Source organism: Brachyhypopomus gauderio, chromosome 16 (genome assembly GCF_052324685.1).
Source record: "Brachyhypopomus gauderio isolate BG-103 chromosome 16, BGAUD_0.2, whole genome shotgun sequence".
In the NCBI taxonomy this organism is placed as follows: domain Eukaryota; kingdom Metazoa; phylum Chordata; class Actinopteri; order Gymnotiformes; family Hypopomidae; genus Brachyhypopomus; species Brachyhypopomus gauderio.
Window position 1 is genome coordinate 200,612 of NC_135226.1, and position 24,389 is coordinate 225,000.

General features: G+C 43.5%; 2 protein-coding genes across 6 annotated transcripts in view; both read right to left on the reverse strand.

Annotated features, from left to right (window-relative positions):
- Positions 1 to 751: 751 nt before the first annotated feature.
- LOC143478054 (uncharacterized) lies at positions 752 to 5,993 on the reverse strand. Its single transcript, XM_076976983.1, has 2 exons — positions 5,741 to 5,993; positions 752 to 3,709 (listed from the first exon to the last, which is right to left on the reverse strand). The coding sequence occupies exons 1-2, from the start codon at positions 5,778 to 5,780 to the stop codon at positions 2,505 to 2,507; spliced, it is 1,245 nt and encodes a 414-aa protein (XP_076833098.1). The 5' UTR covers positions 5,781 to 5,993; the 3' UTR covers positions 752 to 2,504.
- Positions 5,994 to 8,461: 2,468 nt separating this feature from the next.
- The window catches only part of glis1a (GLIS family zinc finger 1a), a 20,926-nt gene continuing 4,998 nt past the window's right edge, over positions 8,462 to 24,389 (reverse strand). For 2 of the 5 annotated variants that reach the window (XM_076976102.1, XM_076976104.1), the window contains exons 2-10: positions 21,933 to 22,104; positions 20,776 to 21,847; positions 18,121 to 18,282; positions 16,635 to 16,745; positions 15,905 to 16,043; positions 13,431 to 13,554; positions 10,065 to 10,228; positions 9,322 to 9,432; positions 8,462 to 8,907 (exon numbers count right to left, since the gene is read on the reverse strand). In XM_076976102.1, coding sequence (XP_076832217.1) covers positions 8,768 to 8,907; positions 9,322 to 9,432; positions 10,065 to 10,228; positions 13,431 to 13,554; positions 15,905 to 16,043; positions 16,635 to 16,745; positions 18,121 to 18,282; positions 20,776 to 21,714 — 1,890 coding nt within the window. In that variant the 5' untranslated portion in view covers positions 21,715 to 21,847; positions 21,933 to 22,104 and the 3' untranslated portion in view covers positions 8,462 to 8,767. Of the gene's footprint in view, positions 8,908 to 9,321; positions 9,433 to 10,064; positions 10,229 to 13,430; positions 13,555 to 15,904; positions 16,044 to 16,634; positions 16,746 to 18,120; positions 18,283 to 20,775; positions 21,848 to 21,932; positions 22,105 to 23,816; positions 24,125 to 24,389 lie in introns of all 5 variants that reach the window. The other 3 variants (XM_076976103.1, XM_076976106.1, XM_076976105.1) reach the window with 3 other exon arrangements.

Below are 24,389 nucleotides of genomic sequence, written 5' to 3' on the forward strand. Positions count from 1 at the left end.
GAAGTGACCTTATGTCCATGCTGGTTTATCATGCTGGTAGACATGATAGTGTCCAACCTGGTTTATAATGGACCAGTGAACTGTAATAACTTTGCTTCCAAAGGTTTGGTCGTGTATTGGTTATGTTAAGGACTTTATCATATAAGCATCCACATATCTGAATTCAGCATTAACTCAAATCTCTCGATGATCTACTGTTCTTCAGAGTTCTAACACACCTGCTTCTAATAATAAACCTGACTAACCTGATCAGGTGGCTTTCGTATACAAATGGAGCAATACCCTGCAGGAAGACCATCAGGACAGCACCCTTCAGGACAGCACACGTGCACCAGTGACTCAAGTCCATTTGACTCAAGTCCGTGTCTGCCGGGCTCCTGAACTTACTCACTACTCACTACTGCGTCTTGAGCTTCATCTCTGAATCTGAACTGGGAGACACGTCACCAGCACCTCCTTAACAGATGGCTGTGGCAGTCTACAATTATAGAGTTGAAACTGCATTTGTGGGAGTAATACAGCAAAATGGAGAGTCTCCACCCAAACGAATGACTGCAAAGTTGAGCAGCCTGTCAGGACATCAGCCAGTCAGGACATCAGCCTGTCAGGACATTAGCCTGTCAGGACATCAGCCCTAATGGGTCGCCAGACCACAGTGTTAGAACTAGGTCCTCCTAAACGGTGTGAACCTGGAGTACACGTCCACAGCTGCTGTTGAATGAGAGACGAACCAAACTGAAGAAGCTGCGTGTAGTTTTAGAGTTTTAGTTTCTTTAATTGCTTTAATTGAAATGAACAAACGTCACAAACCAACAAGCATCACTTGCATCTTAATAAAGTTAGTGTTAGCATCTTAGACCAACAAGTATTATATAGCATCCCTGTGTGTAGACAAAATACTTCAAATCTGTTGCATATATAGAGTCCTTGCAAGTTTCTAATATTTGCTGACCAATAGATCCAATAGAAAGTGTTGGCACATAACATTAGGAAGCTAGGGCCAAACATGTAGTGGTGAATGTATGACTTCCAGGCCATGCACAAGAGCAATATTGCAGTGAGGATGACATGACCATGTACAAAATAAATGTGCATTGTCAGCGCCACGATCAGGACCATTTGATCCTAGATTATTTTTAGATGTGTTTGAACTTGCAGCAGGCATGATAGCATCATGTCATGACAGCATCAAGTCATGACGGCCTGCAGAATCAATACCTCCATGGCTCTGATACACAGTCATTGGGTTTGGGTGACCCATGCAGAGCATTTCAAAGTGTAAAGCCATCCTGGATGGAGCTTGAAGGTGTTTATTTTGTGGCATTGTGTGCTTGAACAGTTCTTTACATTTACTCAGTCACTTAATACACACAGTAGATTTATTAATTAATGGTGATGAAATTCTTTGATTCTTTGATTGAAATTCTCTTGCATTCAGCAGAGATGTTGTTGTCATGTCATGTTGTTGTTTTCACTATATTGAATGTCATTTTTTCATGTGATACTGATAAATCTGCATCTGTATGATGATATACTAACAACCTATTACATTCACACACAGAATGATCTAGATGTGAGTCTTGAACTAAACTAATAATACAAACAAAAAACAAACACAAAAAACTACACAAACAAAAAAACAAGAGTTATTTTCCCTCCTAAAACTCCTGAAAACGTGAGACGTGATGTTGAAATTAAATGTTGAGACTGAATAAATGTTGCAAAATACAAAATTCATACAGATGCAAAACAGCCTTTTGTAGACTCCTGTTCACTCCCACCATTCAAATGAGCTTAGATTATCTTTTATTCAGTTAGCAGTCTTGTCTTATCTGCAAAGTCTCATGATTTGACTAGCACGGGGTCACTAGGCCTGCTTTAATCAGTGCACTGTGTTGATTACCCTGTTCTGAGTCCTCACACACTTTAGCCCTAACCTCGTGTGTATGTGTAGACACCAGAAGACACATGATTACATGGTGAGTTACACACAGGGACTTTTTCCTTGTCCTGTGGATCCACAGTCTGGCAGCTCTGCCACTGTATCCCCCGATTCCACACCTGATTATAAAGGACTTGATAATTAGCTGATCAAGTGTCTTAGCTGTGTTAAATGAGGGAGAACAATAAACCATGCGGTGCAGTGGTCCCCCAGGACTGTCTGTGAAACAAAGTTGTGATTGAATAAAAGAAAACGTTTGTCCTGAATGTAAAACAGCAGGACAGAAAGGTGAATCTGGCACTAGTGGGGCTAATAATCAGTTTTTAGCTTATCTACAACTGAATTTCACAAATCCTGACTAGTACTTCCTATGACACATTATTTTACAACAGAAACTAACGTAAATGCAGTTTGTGCAACAGGTATATTGACCTGCCAATGCAGTGGGGCCTCCCTAATTACCACTGTGTATTATACTCATCAAGAAGATCCCAGTAGTAAAAGTTCAATGTGTGCTCACATAAATCTCAAAGTTCTTGATCAAGAAAAAGTGCCCAGAGTGTCATGAAAGATCCACACTCTCATACTCGCCATGGTCCGAGTCCTCTAGTTCAAGCCCTGGGACCAGACTGTAGTATTTGGTTGGTTGGGTCATGTAAGCTTTCTCTCGGTCGGCTGAGTCCTTCATCACCTCAGACACGCTCACTGTCTCGAGGTCTTGCTTACTGCCAAGCTCTTGGCATTCCTCCCTGACGGCTGTGCCCTCCACAGACGAAGAGGAGGGTGGAGGTCCCAGGGAGTCCACAGAGCCCAACTTGACCTCCACCTCCTCGTAGATGTCCCGTGTGCTGCCCAGGAGGGTGGAGGAAGGTCGCAGCATCATCTTGTGTTTGGTGATCTCTCCATTCTCCGGAGTCTCCCCCTGGGACGGCTTGTCCCGAGGCCAGCGCCCATCCCACTCCGGCCTGGCAGGCTTCTTTCGGGGCGTGCTGAAAGCTGGGCTCTCTTTCCTCTCCCCCTTCCTGCCACAGCACCAGCAGAACACCAAACCCAAGAGGAGGAGGAGTGGCAGGATGATGAAGAGGGCTGTGAGGCCCGGCGTGCGACAAACCTCCTTGGGCCGCACGGACCACACCGACCTGCCCGTCATCCTCTGTGGAGAAGCACAGCTCAGGTTACCCACTATGCCTTCCAAGGCACTGGAGTTGTGTTGGGGAACACCATGGAGCGCTTCCACCAGAGAACAGGTGCAGGCCCACGGGTTCTCCTCCAGCTCCAGCTGTTGGAGGGACGGTCTGAGGACCGACCTGGGGAGGGACCGCAGGCGGTTCCCACGGAGAAGCAGGACTCGTAAGGATTTTGAATTCTGCAGGAAATCTACCGGCAGGTCCTTCAGAAGGTTCCCTCCCAGATCCAGCAGCTCCAAACCGTAGGCGTCTGTGAGAAAGTCACGAGGCACGGTGGTCAGATGGTTCTGGCCCAGGTAGAGCTCTTGTAGTGAAGAAGGAGTAGATCCCACAGTGATGGAGTCAATTTGGGTGAGGTTACAATGAGACAGATCCAGGATCTTAAGATGCGTTACAGAGCTGAACGCTGTCCACGGCACACGATTAAACAACGAGCCAGTAAAGTTCAGACAACAGGAACCATTAAGGAGACTCGAAGGAAACCGAGGCAAACTGGTGGCTGGTAGACACTCACAGCTCTCACTTCGTCCCTCAGACACCAGGCAGAGAACTGAGAGGACACCATAAAGGGAGAAGATTCCTATAATGAAAACCAGAAATTAGATAACACTCATGTGAACTGTTTCCTAGGAATTTTAAAGCCACTCCTAAAGGGTCCTAGACGTTCAGTTGTCTCTATTGTGTTTCAGGGAGTTGGTGACCTTAAAGCATCTCCTAGCTTACGCGTCAAGATCTAGAGAGTCCCTGGTGTCTAGCGTCGCTACCACGGTTTCAGGGCTCTTGTGGTTTGTATAAGGGTTGCCGTGGTGATGATGTGAGCTTGGGATTAGGAGTCAGCGTGAGTTATCGCTCTGTTCAGCGCTGGCCAGGAAAAGAACAAACAGCCACATTTGTTTGTAACTGTTGCTGTAGTGGGTGTGTGTAGCCTAACCTAACCACCCAACCTTCCTGACACACACACACATCTCATTTATGGAACACATTTCCAAATATGTTGATTTAGTACCGGTATTATTGTGAACTAATAAGAGCTGGGGATGAAATCACTTTGCATTGCTTTGAAAAATTCCACCCCATTGCTTAGCAGTGTGTGTGTGTGTGTGTGTGTGTGTGTGTGTGTGTGTGTGTGTGTGTGTGTGTGTGTGTGTTGTGTGTGTGTGTGTGTGTGTGTGTTGTGTGTGTGTGTGTGTATGTGTGTGTGTGTGTATGTGTATGTGTGAGTGTGTGTATGTGTGAGTGTGTGTGTGTGTGTGTGTGTGTGTGTGTGTGTGTGTGTGTGTGTGTGTGTGCATGTTTCCTCTCCTCTGCTGGTGTAGTCGTGACAGCAGCAGGCTTTCCTGATGTAAACAATGGTGAGTGGAATGTATTACCACCCCAGCAGTGGTGAGTAACCATCATCTCTACACTGAGGGCTGATAAGAGACCAGCTCATGACTGCACAACTCAGAACATTCACACTGTGGATCTTTTGGAAAAGACGCAGACACAGGGACTTTGTGAATAACAAAAGTGTCATTGGGAGTTCTGTAAAGCACTATGTACAAGTAGATAAATTCAAATTTCATTTAAAATATAGACAGATTCTAATAGGCCTACGGTTAAAATATTTAAATTATTTAAAAAATAACATCCGATTCTAATATAATTTACAGACAAAATCCTCGCATGGCATATATTTTTATGACATCATACAATTCAACGTTATCTAAACATTAATTAAGTTATAAACAATGTTCCTAAATTATTTCGAAATGCAGTTCTTAATGTTTTTTGAGTGTTGGATTATATTTCAGAGAAGAAATCAAGTAGGCTTGAAACAGGAGGAAAACGTCAATGTCTAAACTTTGAGCTGCAGAGATAAGCGGGTATCTGACCACACTCCCAGCCCGATTAGACAGTAACGAAAAGATTAAGTGACATTTAAAAAACATCAGGCAAGATTAAAATGTGATTCAGGCTGGGAACACACCCTCAAAGCAAACGTTGTTCCGTTGTTCCGGTCCAAAATCAGGGTTTTCGTAGATGTTCCCGTGTTTACGGCCATCTAACCGTCATTATCCATGGTTATGTGAATCAAACGAGTTGATTCATTTCTTATAATTACAGTTTGATTCGTTTACATATGGCCCAATTAATCTGTTCTGAATTATGCTGTCTGTCTATTTTGCAGTCACGTTAATTCCGTGGAAGTCAGCGGTAGGTTTGTAAAGCAGGACAAACTAGTATCAGTCTAAGTGAGGACCTGTTCGTGTATACATACACAATAGAAAGTTGCCTGGGCACCACCGCATTAAAGGAAACACACTGTAGTAAAACACGCATTATCTCACCACACAACCATGTGCCTTACACTCCCTTCCTCTAAGATAACACATGCATATTGTTATTATTAAACATTTATTAGTATATAGTAAAACGCAAGTAATAAAAAAAAGAATGAACAATTCCTAAATCCGTAATAGCGCTATGGTTGTTATTAGTTATTATGATTTTAAGGGTCACCACGAATACATAAAACACCGTTAATCAAATACTTTTGCATATTACTGAGGTTCGGTTTCGATTCAAAGGGCATATCCTTAGACTCTCGCAGGAGTTTTGAAAGTGGTACCTTTATCTCTCATTTTGACCCGTTGCTCCTGGTCGGTCATGTCTGCTCATGTCTTCACTCTGTCGTCTCTACATCACACTGAGCAACCGAGTGAAGGAGCCGGTCTGCTGACTCCCTGTACGTCTGAGCAGGAGTGCAGGACGTGTAGCAACGTGTAGCAACGTGTAGCAGCGTGTGTACTGTGTGATAGTGTAACACATGTACTGTGTGATAGGATCACATGTACTGTGTGATAGTGTATAACACACGTACTGTGTGATAGGATTAACACATGTAGCCTACTGTGTGATAGTGTATAACACATGTACTGTGTGATAGTGTATAACACATATACTGTGTGATAGTGTATAACACACGTACTGTGTGATAGGATTAACACACGTACTGTGTGATAGTGTATAACACACGTACTGTGTGATAGTGTAACACACGTACTGTGTGATAGGATTAACACATGTACTGTGTGATAGGATTAACACACGTACTGTGTGATAGTGTATAACACACGTACTGTGTGATAGTGTATAACACACGTACTGTGTGATAGGATTAACACATATACTGTGTGATAGTGTATAACACATGTACTGTGTGATAGTGTATAACACATGTACTGTGTGATAGGATTAACACATGTACTGTGTGATAGTGTATAACACATGTACTGTCTGATAGGATTAACACATGTACTGTGTGATAGGATTAACACATGTACTGTGTGATAGGATTAACACATGTACTGTGTGATAGTGTATAACACATGTACTCTGTGCAGTGTTGGGAACGTTACTTTAAAAAAGTAATTAGGTAGTTACTCACTACTTGTTCAAAAAAGTAACTGAGTTAGTAACTGAATTACTCTATAATAAAAGTAACTCGTTACCAGGGAAAGTAACTATTTGCGTTACAGTAAAAAAAAAAAGTTATATTCCAATGAATAAGGATTTTTTTGAAAAAGCAGTTTTCACAGTCAGTTGAAATGAGTAGATCAGAAAGGTGTTTAACTTTTCATATTTATGGCATATCCACAGACCAGTGCAGGATAAAATCCTTTAAAATCCCACATTTTTGTAAAAAAATATATAGTTAAACTATATAAAGTGCATTTACATCTATCAAATTAAATAAAATTCTCTCAACCTGAGACAACTGGTTTGTTCCCAACAGAAGTAAACTTAACAATAAAACCTCTATTCTTAATTAAATAAATCAAATACCCAGTCTGGTAGACATTCAGGAACTTTTGTATTTTGTAATAATAATGTTTATATCTCCACCTTGAAAATGCTAATTTTTCTTCGGCTTGCTCTTGATTCGCCATTTCTGCCTCTTCTCCGTTTGTGTCCGTGTCGTGTCACAGGCGTGCTTCGGCACGCGTGTGACAACGCTGGCTCTGATTGGCTACCATAACGCTGCCTTAGCCAATCGCTTACTGACTTGTTAAGTTAAACAGGTGTTACACCGAGAACTGTGACCTATCGAGATCTGTTACTCCTCACTAGCCTGGACAGCGGTCCGCTCGCATTACTGTTAGTATATCAATATATAGTAACGCACCGCTTTTAATGACCAGTAACGTAAACGGCGTTGTAACGACACGAAAAGTAATTAATTATATTATCCCGTTACTAACAAAATGACGTCGTTACCTATTCGCAACACTGACTGTGTGATGGTATATAACGTAATGTCTGATAGGAAATAACACATGTACTGTGTGATAGTGTATAGGGTAACACATGTGCTTAGGCGGTTCAACCTGGGGTGGGTTTCCCGAAACGTTCGTAGCGCTAAGTACTTCGTAACCTCGTATGAAACGTATGAGGTTAAGAAGTACTTAGCGCTAAGAACGTTTCGGGAAACTCACCCCAGATCTGTTGTGGGTAAACATCTCATTGTTGCACGCACGGAATGAATGCGCACTCTTGCGGTTAATAGATGTAGAAACAAGTGTGACACTAGATTCTGTGACCGTCGAGTTTTGTGACCACAGGGGGCGCTGTTTCACACGTTCTGTCCACAGGCACGAGCGTAAACTACGCCGATGCTTTCTTTTCTCGTTGTGTTGGCGTCCGCGAGCCGAAAGATGACAGATGTTTGCGTTGACATTTTATCGTCTCTTAATTACATAAATGTACTTAAAGAAGACTTACTATGCCCTCACCACTGCAGCCAACAAAATTAATCATGGATGGGATGCACAGATGAGCCTTCAGAATATGTGACCCACTGAATCTCCAGGTAACAATGAAAAATAACCCTAACCGTTTATTAGTCTATATTTAAACATTTTATCCAAAGGGGCAGAATTACCATTCGTAATGACAGCATCTTACAGAGCTTGCTTACGGTGAAGCTTGTTATATTCGTGTAAAATGATGTAACAAAACATTCTTGTGGTCACAATACTCGACGGTCACATAATCTGGTGCAACACCGGCAGTAAAACGAATAAGTTACTTTATATTGAGAAAACAATATTTTAATTTAAGGTAATTAAGTTTAAAGTTCAAATGTAAATTGTTACTTAAAGAAATTGGTGTTTGTGTATTAAGTAGTTTGCAATTCTTAAGTTTTTTATTGCCCGTCAAGAAAAGTAATGTCCATTTCAAGAGGTTTTGGAAACCCACCACTAGATGGCGATGTTTAACACGAAGTCGCTTAGCATCGTCACAAAATAGGAAAACGTAATGACGTATATACGGAACGTTAGGGTTTTCTCTTTTCAATGAGATTTTATTTATGACAAAGTAGTCTGATCGAATACATACTGTTGTAATATAACAGAAAAATACTGAAATTAAAGCACGTTGCCCACTTACTGTAAACAAGATCTAGCACAGAGCATCTTTGCTCTGTCTGACCTTTAACACTGTGCTACACAACATCTGCACGTGAGAGACTTTGTCCTTAATTTGTTGAAGCTACTGATCTCCAGCTGTTTTCTCAGGTCACCTAGGCAACCTGACCCAGACTGATGGAGATGAGAGGTCTCTGTTTAATACTGATGTGTCTGTTTGCCTGGTGTCATGTCTCAGCATACAGAGAGTAGATCTGAGCCAGGCAGTGTTCATACATGTCCATCTGGAGCAGGAGACCTTCATCGGGACACGCTGAGAGATGGTGCCCACTGACTGGCTGAGTGTCCTGGCTCAAAGCAAAGTCTGCTAGATGGAGGAGACCAGTCAAACCACACAACATGCACGCAACACAGCACGCAACACGCACACACAACACGGCACACAACACGCACACAACACGGCACACACAACACGCACACAATACGGCACACAACACGCACACAACACAGCACACACAACACAACACACAACACGGCACACACAACACGACACACAACACGCACACAACACGACACACAACACGGCATACAACACGCACACAACACGGCAAGACATTAAAAACAGGACAAAGTACTTCAAGTACTGATTTTTGTTGATTGTATGTAACATTGCCATCTAAATGAGGCTTTCAAAACGCTCTGATCAAGAGCCGGTCTTTCTTTTTTCCCCCACAATAATCCACAGTGTTTCATTTAGCAAAAGGAGGCGTTTCACACTCACCAGAGGGGGGGCGGGGAGTGAGGGGGTATGTGCTCATGTCACAGGTGTGTAGCTCTGCTTTAACATCTTCAATATCATTCCGGTCTGATTGCCTGTGGAAGCTCTGGAACCCTGAGAGTGAAGATGAGGCCAGACTACATCAGACATCAGACATCAGACATCAGACTACAGCACATATCTCCATAATGTGGCACTGGTTCCTTAACAAGCTGAATCAAACCTTAATTTTGAAGGTTTGTGTCATTTACATCATAGTATGTTTACAGTTACATGCAAGCTTCTCTATTCAGGATCTGAGTTGGCACATGTATCTCATTATATCATGTCATTTAACTGCCTATCAAGCGGTCATTTGACGCTGACATAAAGAAGCCAGAGTTAAATCATTACCACTTGTTATGGCAGAGTAACCACACACACAATGGGGAACAAGCATATAAACTATAAATCTTCAGCAATAACAATACCTCCCTTCATGGAAGGCCGTGTGTTCCCGTAAGTAAGGGACTTCCTGAAACAGGCTGTAAAAGACGCTAAAGGAGACATTTTTCACCTCAGCTTTCCTACATTTAACACAAGTTCCACAATTATAGCCATTTTTAAAGCAGCTAAATAAAACAGCGTTCAGTTTAAATCATGCATAAACCAGACAGAGGCAATCGTGACAGATTTCTTTCACATCTCATTTATTTGTTTACTTTTTGAAAATTTTCCCTGTGAATGAACTCAAGATCAGTACTTGCCATGATGGCTGACAGGGTGCTGGCTCTGAAACAGGTGGAGGGTTTGAGTTGGGCTGGTCGAGGGGGCTTGAGTTGGACTGGTCGAGGGGGTGTGTGTGACGGACGCTGGCTGGTTCTCTCCTGTTCTGATCAGGCTGCTTCCAGACATGAGTGGACCGGACAACCTGAAATACGTCAAAATGTATATTAACTCCTACTGTATGTTTCCTGCATGATTTGCTTCATACTGCAAGTTCGTCTTTATACAGGACAAGTTTTATATTCACAGTTTATCCAGCTTTAAATGCAGAACTTTGGTGAGTAGCAAGGCCAGACATAAGTGAGGATGAATAAACACATCTCTTCAGAGGCTCCTCAACGACGTCATTCTCCATAACGGATTCTGATGTCGCCGTGTCGTTAGGCGCTGGTTGTTCTAGTGAGTAAGCAGTGAGAGAACGTGGCGTTTCCAGACAGGCTTCTCCCACGGCGCCCGGCACACGCATGAGTGGCACCTACTCAGAGGAACACCAGACCAGACGCACGGCTCTGATCACCCTGCCAGTGATGCCATTCAAATTTCATTCTGCTTCAATCAAAGTGGCCTCACACCCTTCACGAGTAGTGCAGCGTCCACCGGGATGACGTCCCTGTCTTAGAGCTCAGCAGTTTGGCCCTGCTGTCTCCTGGCAAGGTCTGTGTGTTATTCATAAACAGGCCCTTCAGTTCACATCTGTACACATCTGTTCACATCTGTAGTCACACTGCAGTCTGAGGCCGTGGACCACAAAGAGACACTCAGAGAATTTGATTGGGTTGGTCTGATTCTGCAATGATCTATACCTAAATTATGATCTATACCTAAATTAATGATCTATACCTAAAATTATGATCTATCCCCCATTGCCCTCCTTCGTGGTTAATCAACTCAAAATCAAATGAACGCATCTTGTTCAAAGTAAACAGGCAAAAATCTGAACTAACTGAGCTAAATTATAATCCTTAAAAATAACCTTTTAAGAAAATGACGACACATTAGTATGTACATAAACAAACAAACTGGCAAACAGGCATATAATAATAATAATATAATAATTATAATAATAATAATAATATAATAATAATAATAAAATAATAATACCTCAGGTGTAGTAGGTGTACAGTGAGAGTGATACAGTCTGTGTGTGTGTGTGTGTGTGTGTGTGTGTGTGTGTGTGTGTGTGTGTGTGTGTGTGTGTGTGTGTGTGTGTGTTTTCAGCACCACCCACCCCCAACCTCCTACCCCCTGATCACATCCAGCCGCCTGCTCCCCGGGGCATAGAGAGAGAGAGAGAGAGAGAGAGGGAGAGAGAGAGAGAGAGAGAGAGAGAGAGAGGGAGAGGGAGAGAGAGAGAGAGAGAGCGAGAGAGAGAGGGAGAGAGAGGGAGGGAGAGAGAGGGAGAGAGAGGGAGAGAGAGAGAGGGAGAGGGAGAGAGAGAGAGAGGGAGAGGGAGCTTTCATACGGCCAGTGCCACTCTGCCACTCCCAGTGATCGACACCGGCCACCAGGAGCCCGAGGCCCAATGAAAGAACCACTGAAGCAGCACGTTGAGACGGAGGCTGATGGAACACCTCCAACCACAGTGGGACTGATGGAGGCGGATGGAACACCTCCAACCACAGTGGGGCAGCACAGCCAGACACGGGGAGTTTTACTATAGCTTACAAGCGCACGGGTGAGAACCCCTTTTGTGCACGTAACCCCTGGCAGGGTGGAAACGTGTCCCCAGTGCTGGACCACAAAGACGGCGGTACTGAACGTCCTGGGCAGGACAGGGAGTTCCGTTCGAATGACTACACAGCAGCCTGCAAATGCATTTGGCTTCGGTGTGAAATGCAGAGGGCAGAAGGAACAGCCAGTACTTTTAGAAGTTGAGAACGGCGTTATAAACTGCTGTTCTCTGGAGCACGTGGAACAGAACGCAACAGCAGGAGCAGGCGTCCTGAGAGCAGCCCTGAGAAACGCAGCCCTGAGAGACGCAGCCCTGTGAGACGCAGCCCTGTGAGACAGACCCAGCTTAAGTCATCGTTCAGAGCATATAGTTCCACCAAAGCATGATGGAATACAATATAATGACATGAAACATGTAATTATAGTTCATCTGTAACTAACATTTTTCACACTAAAACATGATGTTCACTGAATAATCCTACATGTGGTAGCAAAACGGTTGCTTCTTCATCACTAAACATTTAATACAGCTACTTGACTTGAAGAGAAACATCTGAAAGAATGACTCATTTGAGCCATGGACACGTTCTGACACAGAAACGCAAAATAAATAGAATTCCATTAAACAACATTTCATCTCCTGCAAAAGCATTTGGGAATTGTAATAAAAATTGAGCGTTTGCCATGGTAACAGTGTCTTTCCCTGAGGATCCCAACAGCAGATCACTGATGTCACTTAATCAGGCCAATCACTCACACAAACAGGGTTCCTTGACCAGAAGCAGAAATGCAACATACACCTGTACTGTTATTTAAAGTTGTGTTGGAGGAACAAATACCACATCTTGCCCCTCTTGGACAAATGTTTCAGTGTAGACTGTTGGAACAATCGTAAAGCCAAGCACAATTCTTTATGAGTACAAGAAGAAACAGGAACAATAATAAGACAGTTATGATTATGACCATCATGGTCAGCCCTACAAATCTTACAGTGACCATAATTATAAACAAATGCTCACATTACTGGCCCACCGAGGTTATTGGAGCTATTACGAAATCTTGCATTAACTTCATTGTCCTTATATTGTGAAAACATTTTGGTGACCATTTATTTCCACAGAATAAATCCCATCTGGGATGTGCACATATTAGTGTGGCAAAACAGTGAGCTCAGAACATGGAGATTAGGGCTCAAACACACATGTAAATGTCATAATACAACGGTGTGATACGCGGCTGCATGGTTCCTAGCTCTGTTCTCCACACAGCAGGCCTGGCAAAACCTGACGCAGATCTTACGTGCATAATTCTGACAAAACCTGACGCATCGTAATGATCATCTTTAGTCAAAAGTATTCAAAAGTGATACACCACAAAACCATGACTGCTGTTTTAGCATTTCAGAAAACCAAGACATTGCTCAAGTAAAATATGCTCTGCAGATGGAGCCTCCCTGTGACAAACAGTTTATCACCAAGAACAGAAATCACTCCCATCTGTAGAATGACTTAACACACATTTTTCATATTGACTTTTTAAAAAGAATTTGGGCATGGCATGTGTGTGCTTGGGGAATACTTCAGCCAATAAAAGACCGTAGATGCTGCTTACATCCAATCTAATGCTGATATCTGCGTTTAGCGGAGGATTCGTTTAGCCCACTGCCAGTGTCTCACCTGTGTGGGGCGCTGTTGCTGCCGTGCAGGGGGACGCACTGTGGGCTGGAGGTGTGGACTGGCACAGTGCTGCCAGCTTCTGATGAGGTGATGTTACAGGAGACCCTGCTACCTGAGAAAGCTGCTGAGAGAGAAACACACCAGGTTAACTCACACCCACCTACACTCAGTACACATGAACCGAGGGGCTGAAACAGCAGCTTCTGTCAGGAAATGTTCAGAACACACTGTAAGAAAGAGTGAGTAATGATTACTCCTCACAATTTCTACTAATCAGAACTTGTGTGTTAGAATATTATGTAAGGTAATATTGTAACTGTTCTGTAATCCAAACCAGAACTGACCCAACACAAAGTTGTTTAAACATATTGTTAAAAGCGCTATACAAATAAACTTTGATTGATTGATTGATTGATTGATATTTAATTTCAAATTTAAAAACACATCTTAGGCATCAAAGCCTCAAAAGCCAAGTGCAATAAGTGAGTGTGAAAGGGTCATTTCTCCCATCTGAGAGGGATTCGTATCTCTCTGTAAAGCTGATATGACTCTTTCTCAGTCAAAAGGAGTAAATAATGAGACATCTTTGTACCTACAAGCCCTCTTATCAAAACTGCCAGTTGTCTTAGTCTATTAGCATGAATAACTCTCTTCAATTTTCATTTATGATGCTGCCTATAGTGTTTTTAAAGCACCTGACAACTTCTAGACAGGGTTACATGCACTGATGGGGCCTCGGGAGGAAGGGGAATGGAAAGAGGTTGGAGAGAGAGGAGTGGGGTGGTAGGTGGAGGTGTGGGGTGGTAGGTGGAGGTGTGGGGTGGTAGGTGGAGGTGTGGGGTGGTAGGTGGAGGTGTGGGGTGGTAGGTGGAGGTGTGGGGTGGTAGGTGGAGGTGTGGGGTGGTAGGTGGAGGAGTGGGGTGGTAGGTGGAGGTGTGGGGTGGTAGGTGGAGGTGTGGGGTGGTAGGTGTGGGGTGGTAGGTGGAGGTGTGGGGTGGTAGGTGGAGGTGTGGGGTGGTAGGTGGAGGTGTGGGGTGGTAGGTGGAGGAGTGGGGTGGTAGGTGGAGGTGTGGGGTGGTAGGTGGAGGTGTGGGGTGGTAGGTGGAGGAGTGGGGTGGTAGGTGGAGGTGTGGGGTGGTAGGTGGAGGTGTGGGGTGGTAGGTGGAGGTGTGGGGTGGTAGGTGGAGGAGTGGGGTGGTAGGTGGAGGTGTGGGGTGGTAGGTGGAGGAGTGGGGTGGTAGGTGGAGGTGTGGGGTGGTAGGTGGAGGTGTGGGGTGGTAGGTGGAGGTGTGGGGTGGTAGGTGGAGGAGTGGGGTGGTAGGTGGAGGTGTGGGGTGGTAGGTGGAGGTGTGGGGTGGTAGGTGGAGGTGTGGGGTGGTAGGTGGAGGAGTGGGGTGGTAGGTGGAGGTGTGGGGTGGTAGGTGGAGGTGTGGGGTGGTAGGTGGAGGAGTGGGGTGGTAGGTGGAGGTGTGGGGTGGTAGGTGGAGGTGTGGGGTGGTAGGTGGAGGTGTGGGGTGGTAGGTGGAGGTGTGGGGTGGTAGGTGGAGGAGTGGGGTGGTAGGTGGAGGTGTGGGGTGGTAGGTGGAGGTGTGGGGTGGTAGGTGGAGGTGTGGGGTGGTAGGTGGAGGAGTGGGGTGGTAGGTGGAGGAGTGGGGTGGTAGGTGGAGGTGTGGGGTGGTAGGTGGAGGTGTGGGGTGGTAGGTGGAGGTGTGGGGTGGTAGGTGGAGGTGTGGGGTGGTAGGTGGAGGAGTGGGGTGGTAGGTGGAGGTGTGGGGTGGTAGGTGGAGGTGTGGGGTGGTAGGTGGAGGTGTGGGGTGGTAGGACGCCCACTCTGGGCACCCAGCAACATGGCTGATGATTTACTTGGAACAACTGATCCTCAGAAAGTGAGCGCAGCACTAAGGCAAAGACAGAAGAGGAGGAAAGAGGAAGGAGCTCGCAGGCCAGTGCCCAAGCTCACCCGTCATCAGCAATGCAAACTGGCATGTTTACATAAATGTTTATTTTAAATAGCCCACATTGGCACGTCATGCATTTTCACACTTTTTCAAAATCAATCTTTTTCCAAAGACCCAAAGTGGACCACTTGTATCATGCAATTCACAAACTACATGCTACTTCAACACTTCTCTAATAAGTGGCTTTCAGCCCTAAAAGGGAAAAAGTGAGTACTTATGTGGTCTCCTGAACGTTAGTTAAGTTCTCACTGCAGAAACCTCACTGGCATGAATTTTGTTTCTGATTAGCCCAAAAAGTACTTAGTGGCATTTTGTAGTCCCTGAACTGGGGTGAGTTTCCCAAAACGTTCTTAGCGCAAAGTACTTCTTAACCTCATACGTAAGAACGGGGTTACGAAGTACTTAGCGCTAAGAACGTTTTGGGAAACTCACCCCTGAACAAGTGCAGAGATAAATGTGAATAAATAATTGTATGAATAAATAATTTTTCAGTTTAGGCCTGAGTAGACCACCTACCAGTAATGCTGTTTTGCTGAAACTCATAAAAGGGACTGTGTTCTTGTTGGCCACGCCCATGTAGGGAGGGGGCGGGGCTGTTGAGGTGCTCCAAAGCCATGCAGTCCTTTGCAATCACCCGCTCCAGATCCAAACAGCACTGAACCCAGGTGCATGATCACAAACACAGAGACGCAGGAGTTTATGCATATGGCCATTATGAGGGTCAATCTGAGACGCCATGAATGCCCGACAGTGACGCTTTTGGTTATGAACGACTGGCCTGGGGTTGGTGGGCATATTCGCAATGTGTCACCATCTGGGTCACTCGTATGATGGTGATCCACTGTCTTACAGGAACACATGTGTTATTGCTTACAGAACCCATGCCATGAGAATACACAAAAGGTCTTCATTATTCACTTTGGCTTCATATGAGTGTATATCCTACAGGCAAACACAATGGGCCTGTTCTTTTAAGATCACTGAGGGAGGAGATGCATCACAAAGTGGATGAACTAACCAGTATGATCCGCTTCATTAGCTCAGATGGTTTATTTAATTAGCTGCACTGAGCGGTTAAAAGGCAGCAAAGACTGAATGGAATCCGGGTTATATCTGCTGTATTAAATTACAATGCGATTAAAAAAACACTGTTTTAATAGGGTTTTTCAATGGTAATTCCTTCACGGTTAATCCTGACCCATAAATCAGTGCCTGGTAAAGAGCTCGGGCAGGCCGTGCCTCTCACCTTGTGTTGCGTGTGCAGGGTTTTGGCAGAGTGGGCCTTCACGTGCTTGCGGAGAGAGCTCGGGTCAGTGTAGCGCTTGGTGCAGCCCGACAGCTGACAGGCATACGGCTTCTAGCAGAGCCACCAGGGTTGAGGAGAACAGAAAAAGTCACTTAACACCTATAGGACCTCCGTGGAAACACTTCTGGACTAAAAGTATTTGTAAAAGTATAGTCGACATGAATTAGTTCATACCTTTGAAAATGCAAAAAATATTTAGACATAGGCTATAAATAACCAAATTAAGTGCAACACTCCAGAGTGAAAAGAGGACATTCCAAACGTTTTCTAACATCTAATAATGCGGATATGGTGACGTTTTCAACAGGTTTGCCACTCGGGACTTGATGCATAGATTGAACCCAGGTGTAGTGCATTGAACAGTAATACCGTTTACAAATATTACGCTAATCCCGCATTTGACTAGTCCAAATACAAGACCCAGGAAATGTGAATAAGAAACCTGTTTACGACATGAGATGATCAGAAATAAGCAGAACATCTTGGTTTCTTTTATGATCCAAGAACAGGCGCAAAGCAGCATTTTAAAAAATCTTACCTGCAGTCTGCAAGCTGAAAATAGAAGCGTTGTATAATTTAACAGCATATATTTAAATAACAATAACATCACTTACTTACACTAGGGTTTTCCATTCATTTTAAGTATAGGTAAATTGCCTACGTATGTTCCTAATAGGCTATTTTAGGCAGCGCTACTTCAACCAAAGACGTACTGACAGCAGTCATGGACCCATTCAGCTATAAGTGAGGAGCCCTGCTGAGGGTGAACATGATCACTACGGGGGGGGGGACCTGGGGGTGCTATGGAGAAAGACGAGTGGCCCCAGCCCGCCGACACGACCCCTTTACATTAGTGTGGAAAGGCTTCTCAGTACAAGCCTGGAATGTAATTTCTTACTCAAACATTTGAGTTGTGTTTGAGTAGAGCGGTGTGAACGTGCCAGGCCACACTTCTACTCTTATTTTAAACTGAGGTCATGTTCATCCTGCACACCTAGTGTGTGACTGCAAACATGGACAAGAGGATTCGTGAAAAAGAGTTGGAGAAAGACAAAGCCCAGGGCCTGGTAAACGGCCTCCAGGAGACTAAAAATAAGAGAAAGAGAAAAATGACGGCTTCATGACATTTTACGCAAGACTACATTCATTCAGACATTTACTGAATAATGTACTCATGATCTATTTTCATTTTAATAAACTGAATTATAGTATATAAAAGATTGCTCCCCTGTGTTGCACTGAACCGCAGGAAATCATACAATTATCCAGAACACAAAATGCAAACATTTTACGATGAAAAACGGCTAAGTCACTTCTAAGATATGAATGCGACTACATAGCTAGTTTTTTATTGCATTTTATTGGTTTATTGGTAGTTTGATATTTTGATGTGCTGATGTGTGCCAGTGCGGTTGGGGTTGCTCACCGTGTCCAGGTGTGTCCGCTGGTGCTTGGCCCGGTCGCTGGAGTTACTGAAGGCCTTCAGACATCCCGAGTACTGGCACACATACGGCTTCTCCCCCGTATGGCTGCGCAAGTGGATCTTCAGGTTCTCCAGACGGGAGAAGGCCTTGCTGCAGCCTTCAAACTTCACACGGACACCGAGTTAGACAGACATGCAGGAAAAAAGCAGCAAACATCGGTCGCATCATGGATCATTCATCCGAAGCTTTAGTGCCGCTGAATACACTTTCGAAATAATGACAACACATTTTACGAAGCAAAACACGTTTACATATTCGGGTGAAAGGGTGACGTTAAACAGTTATGAGAAAGAGAGAGAGAGAGAGAGAGTATATTTTTTGCCAATAAAAATACAAGAATAACGCGGGCAAGAAAAGTACAAAACAAAGGCTTTTTCGTTTCACACCTCCTGTAGTTTGATGCACAGATGCAAAAAAATGTAACACTGCTGTAGGGATCAGCAGTTCAAGCTTAACTGCAAAACACACACACACATACACACACACCCGCACACACATACACACACCCACACACACCCGCACACACACACACCCACACACACACACACACCCGCACACACACACATACACACACACCCGCACACACCCACACATACACACACACTCACACACACACTTACATAGCTTATTGTACACAACATGTTCAGTGGTTGGTTCCTCTTACAACACTGTTGTGTAAAGTATTTGGGATGGAAGCGGGACAGAGAAGGAGTAACAGTAGTAGTAGCCGATATGCTGGGTAATATTACACTGCTGTAGCGCCATATCCTGTAGTGTATTTACAGTCAAGATTCTGAGATTAACACCGACGACAGGCTATAAAATGTGATTAACACACACGTTTCATACTGTACTGAGCTCTGGGTAAAAGCTTTATTGTTCAACAAAAGTTGGAGACCTTTTTGAAGGGAATGCCCAAATCAAAATACAACATTTTACAGCTCTTTTGGTCAAACTAACATATTAGGACACTTCTGATGGAAAGAGAGAGAAGCAACAGTGACTTAAAGTGGTGGATCATAACGCTATTAAAACCTGCTGTGCCATTGTTCAAATAGAGGGACGTTTGCAGCAAACAGCAGTGCAGAAGCCCATGTGTGTTTGATCAGTTCTGCCTTGTGGCTATGAGAGCATTTCAAAATATGTAGATGGGTGAAATTATATCCTAATGGCTCCAAAATGAGTAAAAAGAAAACACAATTCCCATGTTGTTCCTTAGAGGAGTAAATGAAACGCAGCTTTATCAAAGCGAAAGTCTTTATTTTTTCATCATTATCTCTTCCCCTCTTTCAGCAGTTAATTTAAAAACATTTCCCATTCCAACTCCAACTCAAAACAGCCGTTTTCACATGTCATAAATTTAATCAACAATTTACGTTTAAGAAAATTGCCACAAATATGGTTTGTTCTCACATTGTACTTTTAGGACTTGAGAGATTCTTTCTTGATCACTCTTGACTTATGTGACTATATATAGTCATTACTTAATGAGCCCTGGTACAGGCCAAGGAGACCATAAAAACCATAACACCTCCCAACTCCCAGTATTAAAACAACGCAAAAGATAAAAACATCTCACCTAAAACAGTCGGTTTACACATGTTCTCTGGTACATACATCCTATAATCTATACAAATAGGGTCTTGGATATACATCAGAGGATGGACATCCCGTTAGTAAACACCTATTCACTTTATCTCTCTACATACAACCTTCCAGTTCCACCACATCAGACCCTCCGAGGTTTTATTCAAAGTGCCAAAGAATCTACGCTTTCCTGGAGTGAGCACTGAAAGATTTATGTGACTCCATGACACATTACGAGTCTCTAAAGACTTCGCTCTTACAAACACAGTTTGTTTGTACACATTAAATATCTATCTAAAGCATCTGTGTTTTGAGAATACAATGTTCCAGTCAACTGTTCTTTGATGCTGTTGCTGACAGCAAACTAATATAATGTAAACCGGACAGATCATAAACTACAGCTGTTGGCTAAATTCAGTTGTTATCTGACTGCAATGGATTTCCTTTTTTTCATTATATGGCATTAAATCTTATTGTATGGTGCCAAAAGTTGAACAGAATCATATTCTTTTGAAAAATCACTCAGAGATCTGTGTTAACATTGTGTGTTCAAAAATAACTGTATTTAATTCTCTGGAATAATTTCTTAGAATAAAAGATCAGTATTACAGTAACCTTGAGCATGAATTTAAAGGTCAAAGTTCAGCTGGGCGTTACCAAAAAAGTCATGGAAAGCTTCCGTCTATAATAACTGAGCACTGCAAAAAGTCTGAATAACAACAGTGGATTCATGACACTGACATGCACACCTGTTAGTCATCTCTGATATAAGCTACTAAAACAGCAGCATTAGATCATCACAGAAGCTTTTAAAAGTTGTGGCAAAAAACATGAGCCACCACTCCACCTAAAACCAACATTAAAATGAAATATTATATAGCTTCACACACATTTGGTCCATTCTACATAAATGGCCCTAATAACATTTTTGAACTCATTCAGTGTATCACTGTTCATCAATGAAACTGCGACAGCATGCACACTGACTATAGTGATGATGAAGAACTCACCATACATCTGTTGGGCTTCTCTCCAGAATGGACTCTCATGTGGATGAGAAGTTTGTAACGAGCGTTGAAAGGCTTACACCGGCGAACGCAGCCGGCCCAGAAACAGGTGAAATCTTCTCCTTTTCGCTGATCCACATGAACCTTCTCGATGTGTCTCACTAGTTCCTCCTTCTGCTCATAAGATGCTCTGCAGTCCATCCATTGACATGGCTGCCCATTCCTAGCAGATGATCTCATCTTCTGACCCGCATCCTCAGGGCAGCACAGCGTGGCACAAGGGTCTTCGTGATGCATCACTGGACTTTTATTTGAATTTACCTGCTGGATCAGTTCGGTGGTTGAACTTGGGCTTGCGCAGGGATATTGTTGCCCATAATTGAGATGAAACCGTCCCTCACTGTCCTCACTGGGAAACAGGTCTTTATTGCAAGCTTCAAATTTATTCACTGGTTCTTGTTTGAGAGTCTTGGGATATGAACACACAACAGGATGCATGAGGAAGTCCTGGTCCATGGGTGGGGGGGGAGTAGACAGGCCCGGAGAGCTGAGCAGTTCTGGTCCATTGCAGTAGGACTGAGTGGAGCAGGAAGGGGAGAATTGGGATGAGGTGGTAGAGAAGGTGCTGGCTACCTGACAGAAGTCACCTTCACCTGGGTAAGACCAGGATGAGTCACTCCCCTCACTGACACACTGACACTTTATGGAGCCTTGAGTGGAGAGGGCGACTGGGGGCACATCAAGCCCTCCTGCAGTGAGAATGGGCACTGGGGTCTTTGAAAGGCCGTACAGGTTCACACTTTCTGGGTGAAAGGAGTGAGTCAAACAGTACTGGCTGGAGGTCCGTGAGTATTGAGAAAGTGGCTCTTCGGTGTAAATGTTGTTTGTAAAGCCACATTTATCCAGACGTAAGGATGCTGGGTCAAGCCTGGTTGGCCCCATAATGTTACTAAACAAGAAGAAATATGTAGGATGGTTCTGCAGGGGTTTCTAGAGCTCTTCGAGCCTCTTGTGATGTGGACAATTCACACTGTGTTTTCCCCATGAGGTGAATCTGTCCTGATTCCCAAAGCACCTGCATAATAATAAAAAATATAAGTAGTGCAGGATGTTGGTATTCAAAATCATGCTGTTGGAAATAAATCCATGTTAAGGCAGACCTTGGGAAGATATGCTGGTGTGTAATGAGGTTCACTGTGGGTTGATCTCATGGATGGAGGCATGTACTCCAATATCCATTTTAACCGGTAACATCTCAGTCATTTTTTTCTTATCAAGAACTCAGTCGAGTTGTGACACACATTCCATCTTCAGAGTATGTTTTTCAATTCACTGGTAAAGAGAAAACAATGGTTAAACCTTTGTTGATTTTTATCCATTTTTACCATTTGGAAGCATTTTGATTCAATTAGGATGCATAAAATGAAATGTGTTATTGTATATTCAGTGTATGTATTCAACCATTATATCCCATCATTTATAATCATCCATTATCACTGAGAGCCTCATAATTAGCCTGGAGCTACTCACCAAGCTTTAAAACATTCAAACAAGACTTCAAAAACCCAAATCTCTTTTTCCAAATCATAGCTCAGTGAAATTTGCAGTACACAATTACGAATGTTTGGACATAAGTTCACGAGCATCTGGATTGATAGATATGTGCTTTAAATGACCTGACTATCAACGGACAGTGTGCAGAAAAACAAGTTACTAATAAACATGATGCTGTTTTACTCCCAATTCATCTGAGAGCCGGTGAGCAGCAGGTCTCTTACTACAAGATCTGAGGACATTTTCCTACTGAAATTCCATACCAACAACCCAATGAAATTAATGCATTAGGCTCTCTGGATCCTTCATAGTGAATATATAAAATTCATTAGTATTAGTGCTCAGTTGTCAATTATTAGATACACCACCACATTCACATCAATTATACATCACAAGAAGTCATAGGTCACATGACTGTGGTGTGTGGAATGAATCAAATAGAGTGAACTATTAACTTGAACATGGCATGATAGGCAGGGTTGCAACTACATACTTTCTGAGGTGTATGCAAACATACTATCGGCGCCCCCCGCACTCCACCCCCCACCAACTCGGCAAATAATTTTCTGGCATCGATTTGGCGCCCCCTCTAGTGCAGCGCCCCTATGCGTCGCATACGCTGCATACCCACTTTTTGCGCCACTGATGATCGGTATTGTTGGGTATGCTTATTCAAGCATCTACCAAATGGTTGTCATCCTGTGCTTTTCACGTACAACTGTTTTAAGGGTTTACTGGGACTGGTGTGAAAAGCTAAAAATGACCAGTGATCCCATGGATGAAAGCAGCTTGTGGATTTAAGGGGTCAATGAAAAATGGCAAGAATTGCACAAGCTAACAGATGGGCCACAAGCTGGCAATTCACATCTGAATTCAACATTTGTGTGCAGAATGTCTCAGAACGCACCACTTTTCAGACTGAACAGGCTAGAAGAGCGAATGAAGGCGTGAACAAGAAAACGCAAAAGAGCATTGAAGAGTTGACTCATCTATGGAGAAACGCTGTTCTGATTCACCAGAACAGGCCAGTGGTGACAGTGTGAGCTTTGGAGAATGTTCTCACATTTGCACATTCGAACTCTGATCTCCGCCAGAGCAATTCTGGAATGAACATCATTACAGCCCGGCATGGATGTACCGAGATGGAAAATTGCACCATAGTAATAAATCCGGTCACAAAATACTGATCATCGATGAATGACTCAAGGTACATGGCAGCGATATTTCAGTGCTTTAGTCTTCAGACCTGTTTAATTTTGAGAAGGTGTTTGCTGTAAAAATGTACAGCTGTACTATTTGCAAGAACAGCAAAATACAACATTCTTGCCAAACGCATCCAGTGTTGTGTGTCCAAAGATCTGTGGAGGTGCAACACATTCTATCAAGTGAACTGACAGTTCAGTGTATTGTGTTAGCCTGCCTTATAGAATAAAAGACAAAGTTTTCTTTTGTTGCTTGATTTTAACCTTTAACAGAAAAATAATACCCACTGATGTTAGTTCCATATTAACGATCTGGCTCCCTGGAGGAATCTGTAGTGTGCCCAAGCGGAGAGAAACCTGAGCTGAGTGTGTTGCTGCATTACAGCTGACGAGCCAGTGACTCACTCCATCTGGCCTGAAGCACAAGCAATGGGCTAATTATCCAAGACCTCTAGAAAGCCACATTTCTAACCCATATGGGATTTTACTGACATGCCGTGTTACAGTAAATCTCTTTATGACTCTTCCGGTAATGGACTGCGTTTGCTTCTTCTCCCAGACTGTGGCACGGAGGCCAATTATGAACGCTGCTCAGCCTGTGAAAACACACACACAAACCGGATGAGTGTTCATAATGCAGTAATGTGTCATTAATCAATCATGAGGCCCTTTTCAAACAGCTCTGTAATACAGACAGATTGTTGTTAAAACCTTAATGATCTTACCATTTCACATGCCTTGTTAAAGTGGTGATTATAAATTAATCATTCCACAAACACAGTACATAACCAAAGACAATAAAGACACTGATATAAAACTATGAGAATCGATATGCTGTGACAACAGTGCTCATTTTCCATC